General features: G+C 36.9%; 1 protein-coding gene across 1 annotated transcript in view; it reads right to left on the bottom strand.

Moving 5' to 3' along the window:
* LOC129745339 (G-protein-signaling modulator 2) overlaps window positions 1–13,572 on the bottom strand; it is a 35,832-nt gene extending 22,260 nt beyond the window's left edge. Inside the window, exon 1 of the mRNA XM_055738354.1 lies at window positions 12,898–13,572. Within this exon, the coding sequence (XP_055594329.1) occupies window positions 12,898–12,942 (45 nt within the window). The 5' untranslated portion in view covers window positions 12,943–13,572. The remainder of the gene's footprint in view (window positions 1–12,897) is intronic.
* Between the last annotated feature and the right edge of the window lie 1,152 nt (window positions 13,573–14,724).

Below are 14,724 nucleotides of genomic sequence, written 5' to 3'. Positions count from 1 at the left end.
AAGTAAAGGCGTGGAAGCAGCACGCATTAAGCAACGTCGACGTCGTCGTCGCCGCGGTTTTACAAGCTAATGGACGGTTAAATTTAATCAACAGCAACGCTGCTCCCGTCCGAGTAGCAGATCAGACCAGTAAAGCTGCTACACGCGCTCGTGTTTACGGCTTTGCGTATTTACTGCCGCAGCAGCACAATGAGGTCTTGCGTTTATTTGTTTTTTCTTTCGACTTTTAATTAGTCAATACCGGTACCTACTTGCTGTGGGTTTGATCAATGAATCAGAAAAAGATAATCTTTTGCATAAACACTTCTAGAAAATATTTCTTTTTGCATCTATTTTCTATTGGAATAAGCACCCTACTGCGTTTTGCATTCAAATGAGATTCTTGTTGATCATTATGAAAATAAAACTTTGTAAAATTTCAGTTCAGTTCTCTCTTAATTTCGATTTTTGAACTCTGAAGACAAACGCTCAATAATTTGTTCATTAATTGTAAGTATGTTAGGTATAAACTGGACCTGGACATACAGAATCTGTACGGAAACTTAGTTAAATTGTACATTCTAAAATCATAAAATCCTTCAATTGCTGGTATTGAAGGATGAATCATCCCAGAGGATGAAAATCCCGAAAAAATGGGTATTGCACATATTTTAAGCAGCACATTGATACCGGAGAGCTTTTACTGCAGATTCACTTAACTAATTTAAGTGGGATCGGAAGACCAGGATAAAGCTTTCTAGAAATTCACTTTAGGAATTTACGTTGGATTGGGAGGACCAACATGACGAGTGTCCTGAAAAGTCACTTTACTTGTTTAAGTGGGATCGGGAGGACCAACATGAAGAGTGTTCTGAAGATTCACTTTACAATTTGGCGTTGGATCGGGAGAACCAACATGAGGAGTGTTCTGAAGGTTCACTTTGCAAATTCAAATTGGATCGGGAGGACAAACATGAAGAGTGTTTTGGAAGTTCACTTCATGAATTTTCGTTGGATCGGGAGGACCAACATGACGAATGTCTGAAGGTTCACTTTGCTAATTAAGGCTGGATCAGGAGGACCGACATGAGGAGTGTTCTAAAGGTTCACTTCATAAATTTTCGTAGGATCGGGAGGACCAACATTAAGAGTGCTCTGAAGGTTCACTTTATAAATAAAAGTTCGATTGGGAGGACTAACATGAGGAGTGTTCTGAAGGTTCGCTTTACATATTGAAGTTAGATCGGGAGGACCAACATGAGAAGTGTTCTGAAGGTTCACTTCTTGAATTTATGTTGGGTTGGGAGAACCAACATGAAGAGGGTTCTGAAGGTTCACTTAACTAATTTAAGTTGGATCGGGAGGACCAACATGACGAGTGTTCTAAAGGTTTACTTCATAAATTGGCGTTGGATCGGGAGGACCAACATAAAGGGTGATACGGTCAAAATTTGGTCAATAAGAACTTGACGTATTTCTTTCAATTTTGCATTTAAAAAACCTGAACACCCCTCATTTTGAAGGTGTGGGTGTGTAGAATGTTGCTCCTATTTTGATTTTGGAATTCACTTCTTCAGTTGTCAAAATGCCGTCCAAGGAAGAAGAGCAGCTTATCAAAATTTTGCTCCTGCATCGCGAAAATTCCAGCTTCTCGCACGCAAAGCTGGCAAAATCGCTAAAAGCTGCCAAATCAACCGTTACAAATGTAATTAAAGTGTTTGGGGAACGTTTGTCGACAGCCAGGAAGTCTGGATCCGGGGAAATCGAAAACCGGAAGCCGCTGAGACGACAAAGAGAGTTGCCGGTAGTTTCAAGCGAAACCCTAACCTCTCTCTCCGAGATTGTTGCTACGGCCCTGAGAGGGTGAAATAAGGGAGAACATTGAACCCATTTATGACAGCATACAGATTGACAGATTTTTGATAGGTAGACGGTTGAAGAAGAAAGAGAAGAAGTGAAAAGAAAGAAAGAGGAAAAAGGAGGGATTCAGGAAAAGAAAAAACGTGCTGAAGCTTGTTAGATCGCAGGAGTGAAAATTGATTTGCGCCGTTTTAAATTAAAGTTTTTCGTGTCGAGTTTGCTCTAGTTTTGCTTCGAACAGATTGCTCGTTTACGCAACCATCGATCACCTTTATTGGATAATCGTAAGTCGCTATTAGAACAGGGAAAATATAAATGAAAAATCACTAATTTACGCGTGTTCTATCTAGGTGCAATCTAATTCTGTAATCTCACCCGTCTGGCGGGACATAGTTGCATTATATTCAAGCAAGCACAGATTCCTCAACCGTAAATAACCAGATTAGATCTGAAAACAACAAGATATAAAATTTGTTAACTCAACAGGAAACTAAGGCCGATAGCGGGAAGGATCCCAGGCGGGCTCATTCAGTCAAAGAGTCAAAGACTTATTTGTAGGTTGCTGGATTTATATTTTCTCTTAACTTGATAGAGGTAGCACTATGAATGGATTTCCAGTTGAGTCTCGTTGGAAAAACGGACTACAAAAACCTACAGAGATGTCGCAAATAAGCTGGGTGTATCGTCTACAATCGTGCATCGAGCCAAAAAACGAGCCGGACTATCGACTTACAAGAAGGTAGTGACTCCAAATCGCGATGATAAACAAAATACGACGGCCAAAGCACGATCCCGGAGGCTGTACACGACGATGCTGACGAAGTTTGACTGCGTGGTAATGGACGACAAAACCTACGTCAAAGCCGACTACAAGCAGCTTCCGGGACAGGAGTTTTATACGGCAAAAGGAAGAGGAAAGGTGGCAGATATTTTCAAGCACATGAAACTGTCAAAGTTCGCGAAGAAATATCTGGTTTGGCAAGCTATCTGTACCTGTGGCTTGAAAAGCAGCATTTTCATAGCTTTCGGGACTGTCAACCAAGAAATTTACGTGAAAGAGTGTTTGAATAAACGTCTGCTGCTGCCTTTCCTGAAGAAACACGGTTGTTCCGTACTGTTTTGGCCGGATTTGGCATATTGCCATTACGGTAAAAAGGCCATGGAGTGGTACGTCGCCAACAACGTGCAGGTGGTTCCCAAGGACAAGAACCCTCCCAACACGCCAGAGCTCCGCCCAATTGAGAAATACTGGGCTATTGTCAAGCGGAACCTAAAGAAGACCAAAACAACTGTTAAGGACGAGCAGCAGTTGAAGGCAAACTGGCTTTCTGCGGCGAAGATGGTGGACAAGGTGGCTGTACAAAATTTGATGGCAGGGGTTAAGCGTAAGGCCCGGCAATTCGGATTTGGAAAAGCGGAAGCCTAACTGATTATTTTTTCTGAATTTTATACTAATTAAATTTGAAAAAGAAATTTAATTTGATTTTTAAATTAACGATTTCACCGATTTACACGCGTTTTCCCTTGACCAAATTTTGGCCGTATAACCCTTTAGCCAGGTAACGCCTGATGCTGGTACCAAGAAAGACATCGAAACCCGGATCAGAAAGGCCCGATTTGCGTTTGCGAGTCTCCGAAACATCTGGCGGTCACGCCAGATCTCTCTTTTTTTTCTCTTCTCTCTTTTGGCTCGGACCTATCGTTCCATATTGCCAAGTCTTGTGGTTTATTTAACTGTTATGTTTTGGACAGTTCGCGTGATATTTAAAACGACCGTTCGTTCTCATTTCGTGGGGTTAGAAATCAGTTATCAAAATCAAATGAGATTGGTGTATAGATAGAATTGTTACTTGTTTATTGGTGTATTTTCATTTATTCATTTTGGTGTTTCGCAAGAAGTCAGATATTTGTTTTAGTTCAGTGACGTTTTTTCCTTTGAGGATATCGTTTAGATGTTTTTTGTTGGTAAGTATGTCATATTTAGATCTTAGTTGATTAAAATTGACGCATTCGTAAAGTGTGTGATCAACGTTTTCAATTGTTTTACAGGTTTCACATAAATTTGGCGAGTCTTTCTTTAGTCGCTGTGTGTCCTAATTTAAGTCTGTTTAGGATGATAACATCTAATGTACTGAAATCTGCGTTCTTAAACCATGGGCTTAAGTTAACTGTAGGTGTGTGATTGAAATGAAATATTCCCTTTTCTTGTGAGATATTGTTGTACGTATTTTGCCATTCTTTGATTATATTTCTCTTAAATGTTATAAGTAAATCGTCCTTTGTTATGTGATGATGTTCTATTTGTGTACGTGTTGTTCCTAGCTTGGCTGCATAATCTGTTCGTTCGTTTCCAATGTGTCCTGAGTGACCAGGAATCCATTGTATTTAGATATGTTACTTTTTTCCACTGTGTTTTTGATAGTTGCTGCTATATGGTTATCTGTAAAATCCCTTTTTAATAGTGAGCAAGCACTTTGGGAGTCAGTAAGAATTAAAATTTCTTGTTGATTTTTCAATGTTGTATATTCTATTGCTTGTTTGATGGCAGTCAATTCAGCATTCATAATCGTATATTCTTCCTTAAGTCTTCCGCTGTAGGACATTAGTTCTTGCGGATCATAGTATCCATATCCTACTTTACCATTAATTAATGATCCATCCGTGAACATTTTATAACAATTTTTGTAGTTATTATTCAACAGTTCGTTAATTATGATTTTTTGTTTTTCTTTAGCAGTTTTTTTTTTGTTGACATCGAGTAATTTATCTTTAATTTGGATTTTAGTATATCTTGATTCTTCTATCTTAGTTCCTAGTTGAGCAAAGAGACAGTTGTTTTAGAAAGTGATATGTTTTTCTGTCCTTTTGGTGTACATTAGTTCGGTTAGATTTTCGATTATGGGACTATTTTTGTTGTATTTATATAGTTGTGCGATCTAACATTGTGAAAAGTATCATAGTAGGTTTGGATAAAATGTCAAAGAAAATATATATTATGCATTGTGCATCCGAATTGTAAATTTGTACTTTTTATCCGTCCGGAAGCTGTAAGCTAGGTTACCACATCTGGCGACGAGGATAAACCGGAAAAATTCGGAACTGGTAAGAAAAATAATTTAAGATATATAAAAAAACCAAAGAGCCTGCTTTCTGGCAGAGATTGGCGTAAGAGCCTGAGTATAAAGATCCACTGCTTTAGGTAGGACACTCCGCTGCTTTGCAGGGAATTGGCGTAATAGCCTGATTATTATGATCCACTAGTTCAAGTTGAACAATCCAAAAGGATTGGAACAATTTCAAAGGAAAACATTATCACTAGATTGAGATACGAAAAAGTTAACCCCAATAACTATGTGACGAAGATGAAAGTCTATCACTATTGTGGAACCAAAGCTTATTGCTTGGAGGTGCTGAGAGTAGCGGACAAATTATGACCAAGATCAATATGACCGGAATTTAAGAAAGATTAAGCGTCAATTTTCGTTACCGATGATGTTGCTCAAGTAGTACTCGTCTAAGATCATCACCGTGGGTCTCACCAATATTAACGGCGCGTTCGTAAATTGATTTTTTTGGGTGATGCATCAGTCGATTGATTTGTTTGGTAGATGTCAAATCACTTTCCATATGCTTTTGCATACGTTTGTTTGGAATTTACCAACGCCAGCATCGATAAAAAAAATCACTTGATAGAAAAAAATCAATTTACGAACACGCCGTAATAGTTTGACAACAGTGAACTACATTTCCGAGGTAATACGTAATGCTGTGGCAAGCTATCTTTAATTACGATGCCTGTAGGTTGAAGGATTCCTTCCTCCATTTATTGAGCTATCCTGGCACTTCAGGTAACTAGATATTTAACATAATTTCCATCAGGTAAGCGTCCTGGACTAAAATAATTTTCAACTAAATTTCAACAGTTTCATAATATATAACTAATATTTCAAAAACGTGTTTTCTAGATGAAGCTATCAAGACTGTGTTAGCCGAATTTCGCACTCAATGCTTTTTCAAAGGGTTTTCAACATCATGATCGACACAGATGGTCAATAAAGACAGAACCAATCATGGTGACATCGAGAACAGTATTCCAAGTTCTAAGAACCAGAAACATACTTTAAATAAGGAGAATGTTTTTCCAGAGTAACTTGAAATTCTTGGTCTCCAACGACTGTGAATACTGTAGAAAATAAAATATTTGGAAACCATAATTTACCAAAGAAAATTTATGTGTTTAAAGATAACTCGTTTCTGACTTGATTACATCAAATTAATCATTTAAACAGCTAATATGTAAATAAGGAAAATTATTAACAAAATCGGAAGACAAGTTTGAAAACGATCCTTAACTTTCAAAGCTAAATTGTTACGACAACATCTCTTAAAATGTAAATCGAATCCATGTATTAAATTAACATAAATAAAGAAGGATTTAAGGCTAAGTCTAAAAGTTAATATGTAAAGACTATCTTCAACTTGGAAGACAGGCATCAACATAGTTTTGATCTTCTGTAGGAGTTTCCAGTTGATGTGCTTTAGCTTTTCAATAAGCATAGGAATAGTGAGCAAAAGATTCATGAGGAGTAGTAAGGTAATGAAAGAAACCGTCGGATACGATATTTTCGACGAGTTAAAAAAACAAGTTGGAGTGTTAGCAATTATAGCATTTTTAACCTTTATGTTAACCGTAAAACATGAGAAGGGTTTGGAAAAGGAGCAGTCTATTTGCTTTGGGAAGGAATCAGTTACACTTGATGTCGGAGAAACTGAAACGTGCTGAAACTACTGGTAATTATTGCGCTGTTGAAATGATATGAAGGTACTAGATTTGATTGAAGAAAAGATTGGAAGGAACAATGCTGTGTATCGTTAAAGTCGTCCAGGTGAATCAATCAAACACTGTATTTGAGATAAGTCCTGGTAGCCGATCATGGACCGTAAAGCAACAGAATGTTCATGTTGTGGAGGTTTCCAACCTTTAACTGGAGGCGTTTCGATGAAGGCGTTTGACCCAGAAAAGGGGTTTCTGTTTTAAAAACGTCAAATGCTACTGGGATCTTAAGGCTTTGATAAACCAAGCTTTCAAAGTAAAAATGTATGATAAATTAAAAGGTTCATTAAATAAGAAGGAGGATTGAGTGGTTAGAGGGTAAATGGAAAAACTGTTGCCGATTTACAAGTTATCAACAACTTGAACAAACTTCTTACGGACATGAAGACGAATCATGAGCGACTTTGGCTGATTGTAACGAGAGTTGCAGTTCTTATTTATCGATAGACCCAAATCCAACTGAACTGAACGAACACTCATCAAGCTGAGCAAGATTTGAAGAACAAATAATGAACTAGAAGATTACTATGAAAGTTAAAAAGTTTTGTTTTACAATTCAATTGTAATATCACTTCTACTTTTCAATTGAGGCGCTTAGGATCAGAGGGGTGCAAGTGCCGAAATTATGATTTCGAGAAAACGGCCCTCAAATTTTTTTTCTAAATCAAAATTACCGAATCGCTTTCTCTATTCAATTTTCAATGGAGTGTATCTCAAGAGGTCTAAAATGAATGATTCTGAAAGAAAAACCAAAGTTTTTGCGATATTTATGTTAAAATGGCGAACTAGTTTTTTTGATATTTTTCACTTGCACCCTTCTGATCGCAAGAATGACACTTGCACCCCTCTGATACCAAACAATATGATCGCATCCTTTTGGAACCTGTATGTAACAAGTATTTTCAGTATGACACTAGCTGTTGTGTTTGTACACACTTTTGATTTTCTGCGTTTTCGGGCTACAAATTTCCATGCAACTCATAATGAACGAGGTTTGCAAGTTCCACGATACTAATTCCCAGAACTTGTTGAAAACTTCAAATCTCTCTTCTTCCTTAATGGATACACAAGAATACCTGTATATGTGTTCATCCATTAGAATCAACTGTTTAGCTGGTCGCTTTTCAGACAGAATCAACGTACGTTTCCCCTTGGTTTCGTAGGTTTTCCGCAAGTTGAGTTTCCAGACTGTCTGATTTCGTTGGCATTTTCGGGGTCTTGATGAATGGCCAGTTGACTCTCCAGAAGTAGACTTATTCTCGTTAGCAACTGCAGCAGCAGCAACTTCTGATTCTCCTAAAGAACCGGGGATGTTTAATTTTTTGGTCCAATTCTACCAGGCCCTTTTCCAAAAATGTTATGTAAATAACATTAAGTCTAATTTTTTGTAAAATACCTTCCGAAAACGACTCATCTGAACTTTCCGAAGTTTTAATTTGTTCCGTGTAACAGTATGTGACATCATGATCAGAGCCTGTCGATAAATCTAACTCCTCTGAGCTTTCATCCGAGAGATTTTTCTCAGATATATTCGCCAAAAATTTGCTGTTACGTACGTTTCGTGTCTGCTTTTTATCCTTATTAGCATAGGCTAATTTTCCATAAAAAAAACAAACCTTTTAGAATTTTTCGTATACATGACAATGAGATTTTTCATGTTTATTAACCTGCCGACGAAGTTTCATCTGAATCTATTTTCAGCCTAAAAGATTGGTCCTTTGGTGTCACAAGGGTGCAAGTGCACTTACACCCTTCTGACACCAAACGAAACAGGATTTTCATTAACAAGTTATTTTTAAAACAACTTAAAAATATCAAAATAATTTTTTTTTCGACCTGTGTCCTCTACAGAATGTTAATCTATACTTTAAATTTCCAAAAAACATTTTATCTCAGTTTTGATAAAAAATCACTTGCACCCCTCTGATCCCAAGTGCCTCAATTAACTTTAAAAAATTATATGAAAAACGAGATGTGCGATCTAACATTGTGAAAAGTATCATAGTAGGTTTGGATAAAATGTCAAAGAAAATATATATTATACATTGTGCATCCGAATTGTAAATTTGTACTTTTTATCCGTCCGGAAACTGTAAGCTACACAGCAAATTATTTTTTGCTGGAAACCAGCAAAATTTTGCTGGTTTTTGTCCCGCTGACTTTCCAGCAAAATTTCCAGCAATTTAAATTGCTGGAAAAAACAGCAAACGTCAATGCTGGTTTCCAGCAATTCAAATTGCTGGAAAATCAGCAATCCAGATTGCTGGAAACCAGCATTTCTTCAAAAACAACCGGGCTAAATTTAGTACCAAATTTATATTTCAGTTCAAAATTAAATATTTTATACTGGTTGTGCATATAATAAGCAATAAAATCATTTTTCCAATTTTTTAATAAGGGATTTATTTACTTTCAAGAACATGATTTTTTTTCATTTATCCTAACGCCGGCTCAGGAGTGGCAGTTTTATGCCAAAGTGTTGATCGTCCGCCACCTGATAAAAAAGATTTGATAAGTATCTTTCATGGAATATCTGACTGTCCAATATAAACTCACCCTTGACTTGATGTTTGGTTGCTAGAATATAGAGGAAAATAAAAATGATTATATTAATCTACTCAAATTTCGTAAAATAGAGTCTCACCTTGCTTCAGCGTACGAAAACAACAGATTCCAATTTGACAACTCAATTGCTGATTTTCCAGCAAACTAGATCAATTGCTGGAAAGTCCAGCAATTTGAAACCCGATTGCTGGTTTTTCAGCAAAAATGACTAGAACACAACCGAATGCTGAAAAATCCAGCAATTAGAAAACCGATTGCTGGTTTCCAGCAAAAATTTGGATTGCTGAACGTTTCCAGCAATTTTTTTTACTGGAAATCGAGGCAAAAATTTACTGTGTAGGTTACCACAATAGTTTTTGTAACTTCCTTTATAGCCAACCATTTTGCTCTTAGAATAAGAGGAATTTCCCCAGATTGAGCAAGTACTACTTGGATTGGGGTTGAGGTCAATCATCTCATTGATAATCTTAGAGCCTGTAAGTAGGCTGGTTCTAGTTTTTGAAAGGTTGTTTTTGCAGCCGCAGCGGGCACAGTTATTCCGTAATCAATGATAGTTTTAATTAAAGCTTTCGTAATTTGGAGCATTTGTTTCAGATCTCTCTACAAACGAAAATCCGAATCTTCAACTCAAACGTCAAATCCGTATTGCTGTACGGGTGCGAAACTTGGTGCACATATGCGGTGACGACGCGAAAACTGCAAGTATTTGTAAACCGCTGCCTGCGGAATATCATCCGCGCTTGGTGGCCTGGCAACTGGATCTCGAATGAGGAACTACATCGCCGGTGTCATCAAAGGGCGCTAGAAATCGAGATTAGGGAGATGGATTGGGCACACGATGCGAAAAGATGAACACGAGATTTGCAGAGAGGCGCTAGATTGGAATCCAGAAGGTCATCGAAGAAGAGGCAGACCCAGAAACTCGTGGCGGCGAAGCCTAGCCGCTGAAATCCGAACTGTCGACGAGAGTCTTGACTGGGACCAGATGAAGACGCTGGCTCCGGATCGTCAACAGTGGAGGTCTTTTACCACGGCCCTATGCACCGGAGGATCGGCGCGGGACCATTAAATAAGTAAGTAAATTTTGACCGTATCACCCTTTAGCTGATCGAAATTCATTATCACACTTTTTTTTGTTTAATCACAAATATTATTATTTTTTCCATCCAAGTTATCTTGTTGTTTGTGAGGGAATTTCAACTGACAACCATGTTTCAAAACATTTGAAACTTACATCTTTCGCATTTAGCGGACTTCATGACCAAATATTAAATGACACATTAAATCTGCGCATTTAAACGAATATAGTTCATAACTACTTTTCTTTACCTGCCTTATTGGCAGAATGGAATCAGACTTCTAAATGTGCATTTAAGCACCGTATCCATTTCTATCTACTAAAAAATAGTTTTTCACCTGCTTTTCGGCAGAATGGAATCAGCCTTCTCACTGCGCATTTAAGCGCCTGATCCATTTCTACTACAACCTGCATATTTGCAGAACGAAACCAGACTTTCGATTCGCATTTAAGCGACTGGTTCGTTTCTAATTTTCCTCTCAATTCCGAAAAAAATAATCTTAAGAATAACATACCTGAACCCTTTCCCTCTTATCCGACGCAAAGGTTCTTTATCTTCGTCGCCAATGTAGTATCGGAGAAACAGGACAAGTTTCTATAGGCGATAGGCGAGTCTGCTGAGTTAAGCGCAGGAGTTGAAGACAACCTAGGTTCTGGTGACGAGTGCTCAAGAGTTCGTCTCCCACAAAGGTATCAGGATTTTGTGATGCGCGATAAGACTACATGTCTTCAAGAAATAGGGAGATGTGGCAGCCTTAACGACCAGCCCCTTGAAGGTTAACTTAATAGCGATAATGAGTGATTCCCAATCACCGTGTAAGTCGGGCGCGCAGGAAAGGTACACTGACAGAGAGTGAAGAATAATACGCAGACTACGCAGTAGGATTGCCAAGAATCGTGTACAAGTGTACAAGTGAAAATATAAGTTGTAATTCGTTCTATGAATAAACGTTATAAATATATCCGAGATTTCCAGTGGGTACTATAAAATTGATCGTTTCATTCTTGTTTAGCGGTTAGGGCTGAGGGCTTTCAGTTAGGTAGTGTTCGTAAAGAACTGTCAATATATCCTAATAGACGTAAAAGCAAAGTTTTCCGATTTGAAGCTAGAAGATCTGCGATCAAGGTATTATTTTGTGCTTCTTTGTGGAACGTGTAACCAAAAAGCGATTTTATCAAAGTTTATCGTACAGGAACTGAAATTTTGATAGTTTTCGTGGTTAATTGGGTTTACTTTTGGGTTATCTCGTTTTAGTTAAGTGAGAAGTTAATGGAGATAAAAGTGTCAAGAAGTTATTTCGATTCAATTTATTTTTTAATATATCCAGGTTGAAAATTTGAGTTTTAAAATTTAAATTTCTTTGTGCAGGGGGGAGATGTGTAGTCGAGGATTACAGTGTCGTTGTACCGAAATGTACATCGAATCTCTTGACCGGGAGGTCTTAACGAGAGGATATCGTATCCCTCTCACATTCTGTCTCACTTGTTTGCGTACACAACTGGGATGTGCCCTCAGTCAGTAAACTATCTCTAGGGAGGCAAGACACACGTTTCCCATACACATACATAAGTCATTTCAACCAAATTCAGGAAAAAACCCAAGCCAAACAAAAAAAATGAATCATTTCACAAATTATTTTGAAAAATAAAAAAAAATTAACTGACAGCATTTTTGTACAAAAATATTAGAAATCCAAGCTCAATTTTTTTTTTGAAAATTCTTACCTATATAAGAAATATCTACTACCTACATTTAAAAAAGCTGTGCATGTTGTACAAATTTGAAAAAGAAACATGCTGTCATTTACACAAATTAAATGACGAAAAAGTGATCTGTGAAATTAATAATTTTTCTGTAATTACCATAAAAAGTTTTGTGTTCAAAAATTTAGTGAAAATTTACAATTTTCACAGGAGGTCATGTAGTATCTTATTGATATTTATTCATTTGAAATTTACTAACGTATTAACAACTATCTAGTTGATAAAAAGATTACCTGTGCACTTTATTTGCCAGTAATATTGATTGGAAATGATAAATTGTTCCTTTTGTTTCTCTTGATGATTTAAACAAAAAACATTCAACGGCTTTCGCTCTTAAAAAAAGACACACTTCAATTTCAATCCCCAACCCATAAGTACCCATTTAATCGAAAGTGGTTTGTGTGGGGACTTTTGTTCTGTCCCAGTAAGTCGGATGCGATTCTCTTGGGGATTGTTTTTTTTCTCCTTCGGCTGGTCCTCGATTGAACTTGTACACAGACTTTGGTGGAGGAAAAAGGGCTGACTGAGCCAAAAACTTTCCTCTCTATGCTAATCCTTGGCTTTGCTGCCTCTTTTGCCATTGTTGATGTTGCTTTTGATGCCCCCAGGAGGCAAATTGAGACAGGGCCGACTTACAAAAGGCCATCGAAGGAAGTGATTCTTAAGTTTCTCTGCTTTGTTTTTTCTCTGGTATTTTTCATTTGGACTTGGCCTTTGGCTTGTTTTCCTATTCGACGGAACTACCGCAATGCAGCACTTTTGGAATGTTTAAAAAAATGTACATTTGAATTTATGTTTACGTTTTGATTTTGCTTACCTGGTCACTGGACAGATTTTCGGCACTGGCCGAAAGTGACGACATGTTTCCTGGGAGGCTTTGAGTAACCCCTTTTTAACCCGGAACAATTCACGGAGGATTCGTTTAAAACCACAAACTTCCTTCTTTGCTTTGATTTTTTTTTCCTTTGTTTTATAGATCCACCATTTATTTTTCCCAACAACTCAATTCCAGCTTTTCTATGCTTCACAGTAATAATTTCAACCAATGAGGAAAAAATATCTAGAAAATGGGTGACGCACGCAATGGATGATGAGTATGATTTCGTTTCACTGGAAAAACGACGAACCGGAAATTTCCTCGTTCCGGAAAAGAACTAATATCACTATTTGGCACTCCCGATAGCAAAAAATATCACTACATTCCTGGTGGCTTCCTCCGAGCCCCACAAACAAGCTGAATCGAACCCCGAAACGGTGTCGCGACAACGGCCAAGCCCTTTTGTTTTCCGGAATTTTATCGCGACACTCGCGTACAGTAAGTAGATTCGAATCGAAGAGACCAACGATTAGTAGCTAGCTTGCCCGTCGTCGTTCGTAGTAGGAACAGACAGTCGCGTCGCCTCTGCTGTTTCTTGTCCACTTGTCCACTTAACGTATACGCGCGACGACCGTTTCACCCGATTCCGATCACGGTTGATGCGTTTTTCGATGGCTGTTTTGAGTTTTCTTCCCGTTTGCGTTTTCCTTTTTGCTGTTGACATTCCGTGGCGTCAACTGACAATTGGTGACGGTTGCGTGACGCGTCAAAACAAAACGTGGCTGCGTCCGGAAGGGTAAGCAAAATCCCCATCAGAAATTTGTCGGAAAACATTCTTAAATGTCGATTGTCCAAATTTTCGCAGATTAATTCCAAACACTTTTTAATATGAAATTAATTCACGAACACTCTATACATCAGTCAAACCGCGATAATGAAATATGTTAAATCTGATCATTCTGTCGTTTAGTACAAATTTTACTGAATAACATCGTATTTTGTCATTTATCGATTGCTTTATTAAATAGTTTGATCCTTTCATTATTAAGTCCAAGACGATAAATTGCACTGCAGACTCATATCTGCGTCTTTATAATTTTATTTTTGTCATATATTTTTGTAATTTCTGTCTTTTTTTTTCATTTTTGTCATTTTTGTAATTTTTAAAATTTTTATAATATTTTTGTAATATTTTTGTCAATTTTGTCATTGATGTTTTTAAAGTCATTTCTGTCATTTTCGTCATTTTTGTCATTTTTATAATTTTGATGATTTTTGTCATTTTTGTAACTTTTGTCGTTATTTTCATTTTTGTCGTTTTTGTTAATTTTGTCATTTTTGTCATTTTTTGTCATTTTTGTCATTTTTGTCATTTTTGTCATTTTTGTCATTTTTGTCATTTTTGTCATTTTTGTCATTTTTGTCATTTTTGTCATTTTTGTCATTTTTGTCATTTTTGTCATTTTTGTCATTTTTGTCATTTTTGTCATTTTTGTCAGTTTTGTCATTTTTGTCATTTTTGTCATTTTTGTCATTTTTGTCATTTTTGACATTTTTGTCATTTTTGTCATTTTTGTCATTTTTGCCATTTTTGTCATTTTTGTCATTTTTGTCATTTTTGGCATTTTTGTCATTTTTGTCATTTTTGTCATTTTTGTCATTTTTGTCATTTTTGTCATTTTTGTCATTTTTGTCATTTTTGTCATTTTTGTCATTTTTGTCATTTTTATCGTTTTTTGTCAATTTTGTCATTTTTGTCATTTTTGTCATTTTTGTCATTTTTGTCATTTTTGTCATTTTTGTCATTTTTGTCATTTTTGTCATTTT

Source organism: Uranotaenia lowii, chromosome 2, assembly GCF_029784155.1.
Source record: "Uranotaenia lowii strain MFRU-FL chromosome 2, ASM2978415v1, whole genome shotgun sequence".
In the NCBI taxonomy this organism is placed as follows: domain Eukaryota; kingdom Metazoa; phylum Arthropoda; class Insecta; order Diptera; family Culicidae; genus Uranotaenia; species Uranotaenia lowii.
The sequence above is the reverse complement of the archived record's forward strand: the minus strand, read 5'-3'. Positions and strand labels throughout refer to the sequence as shown.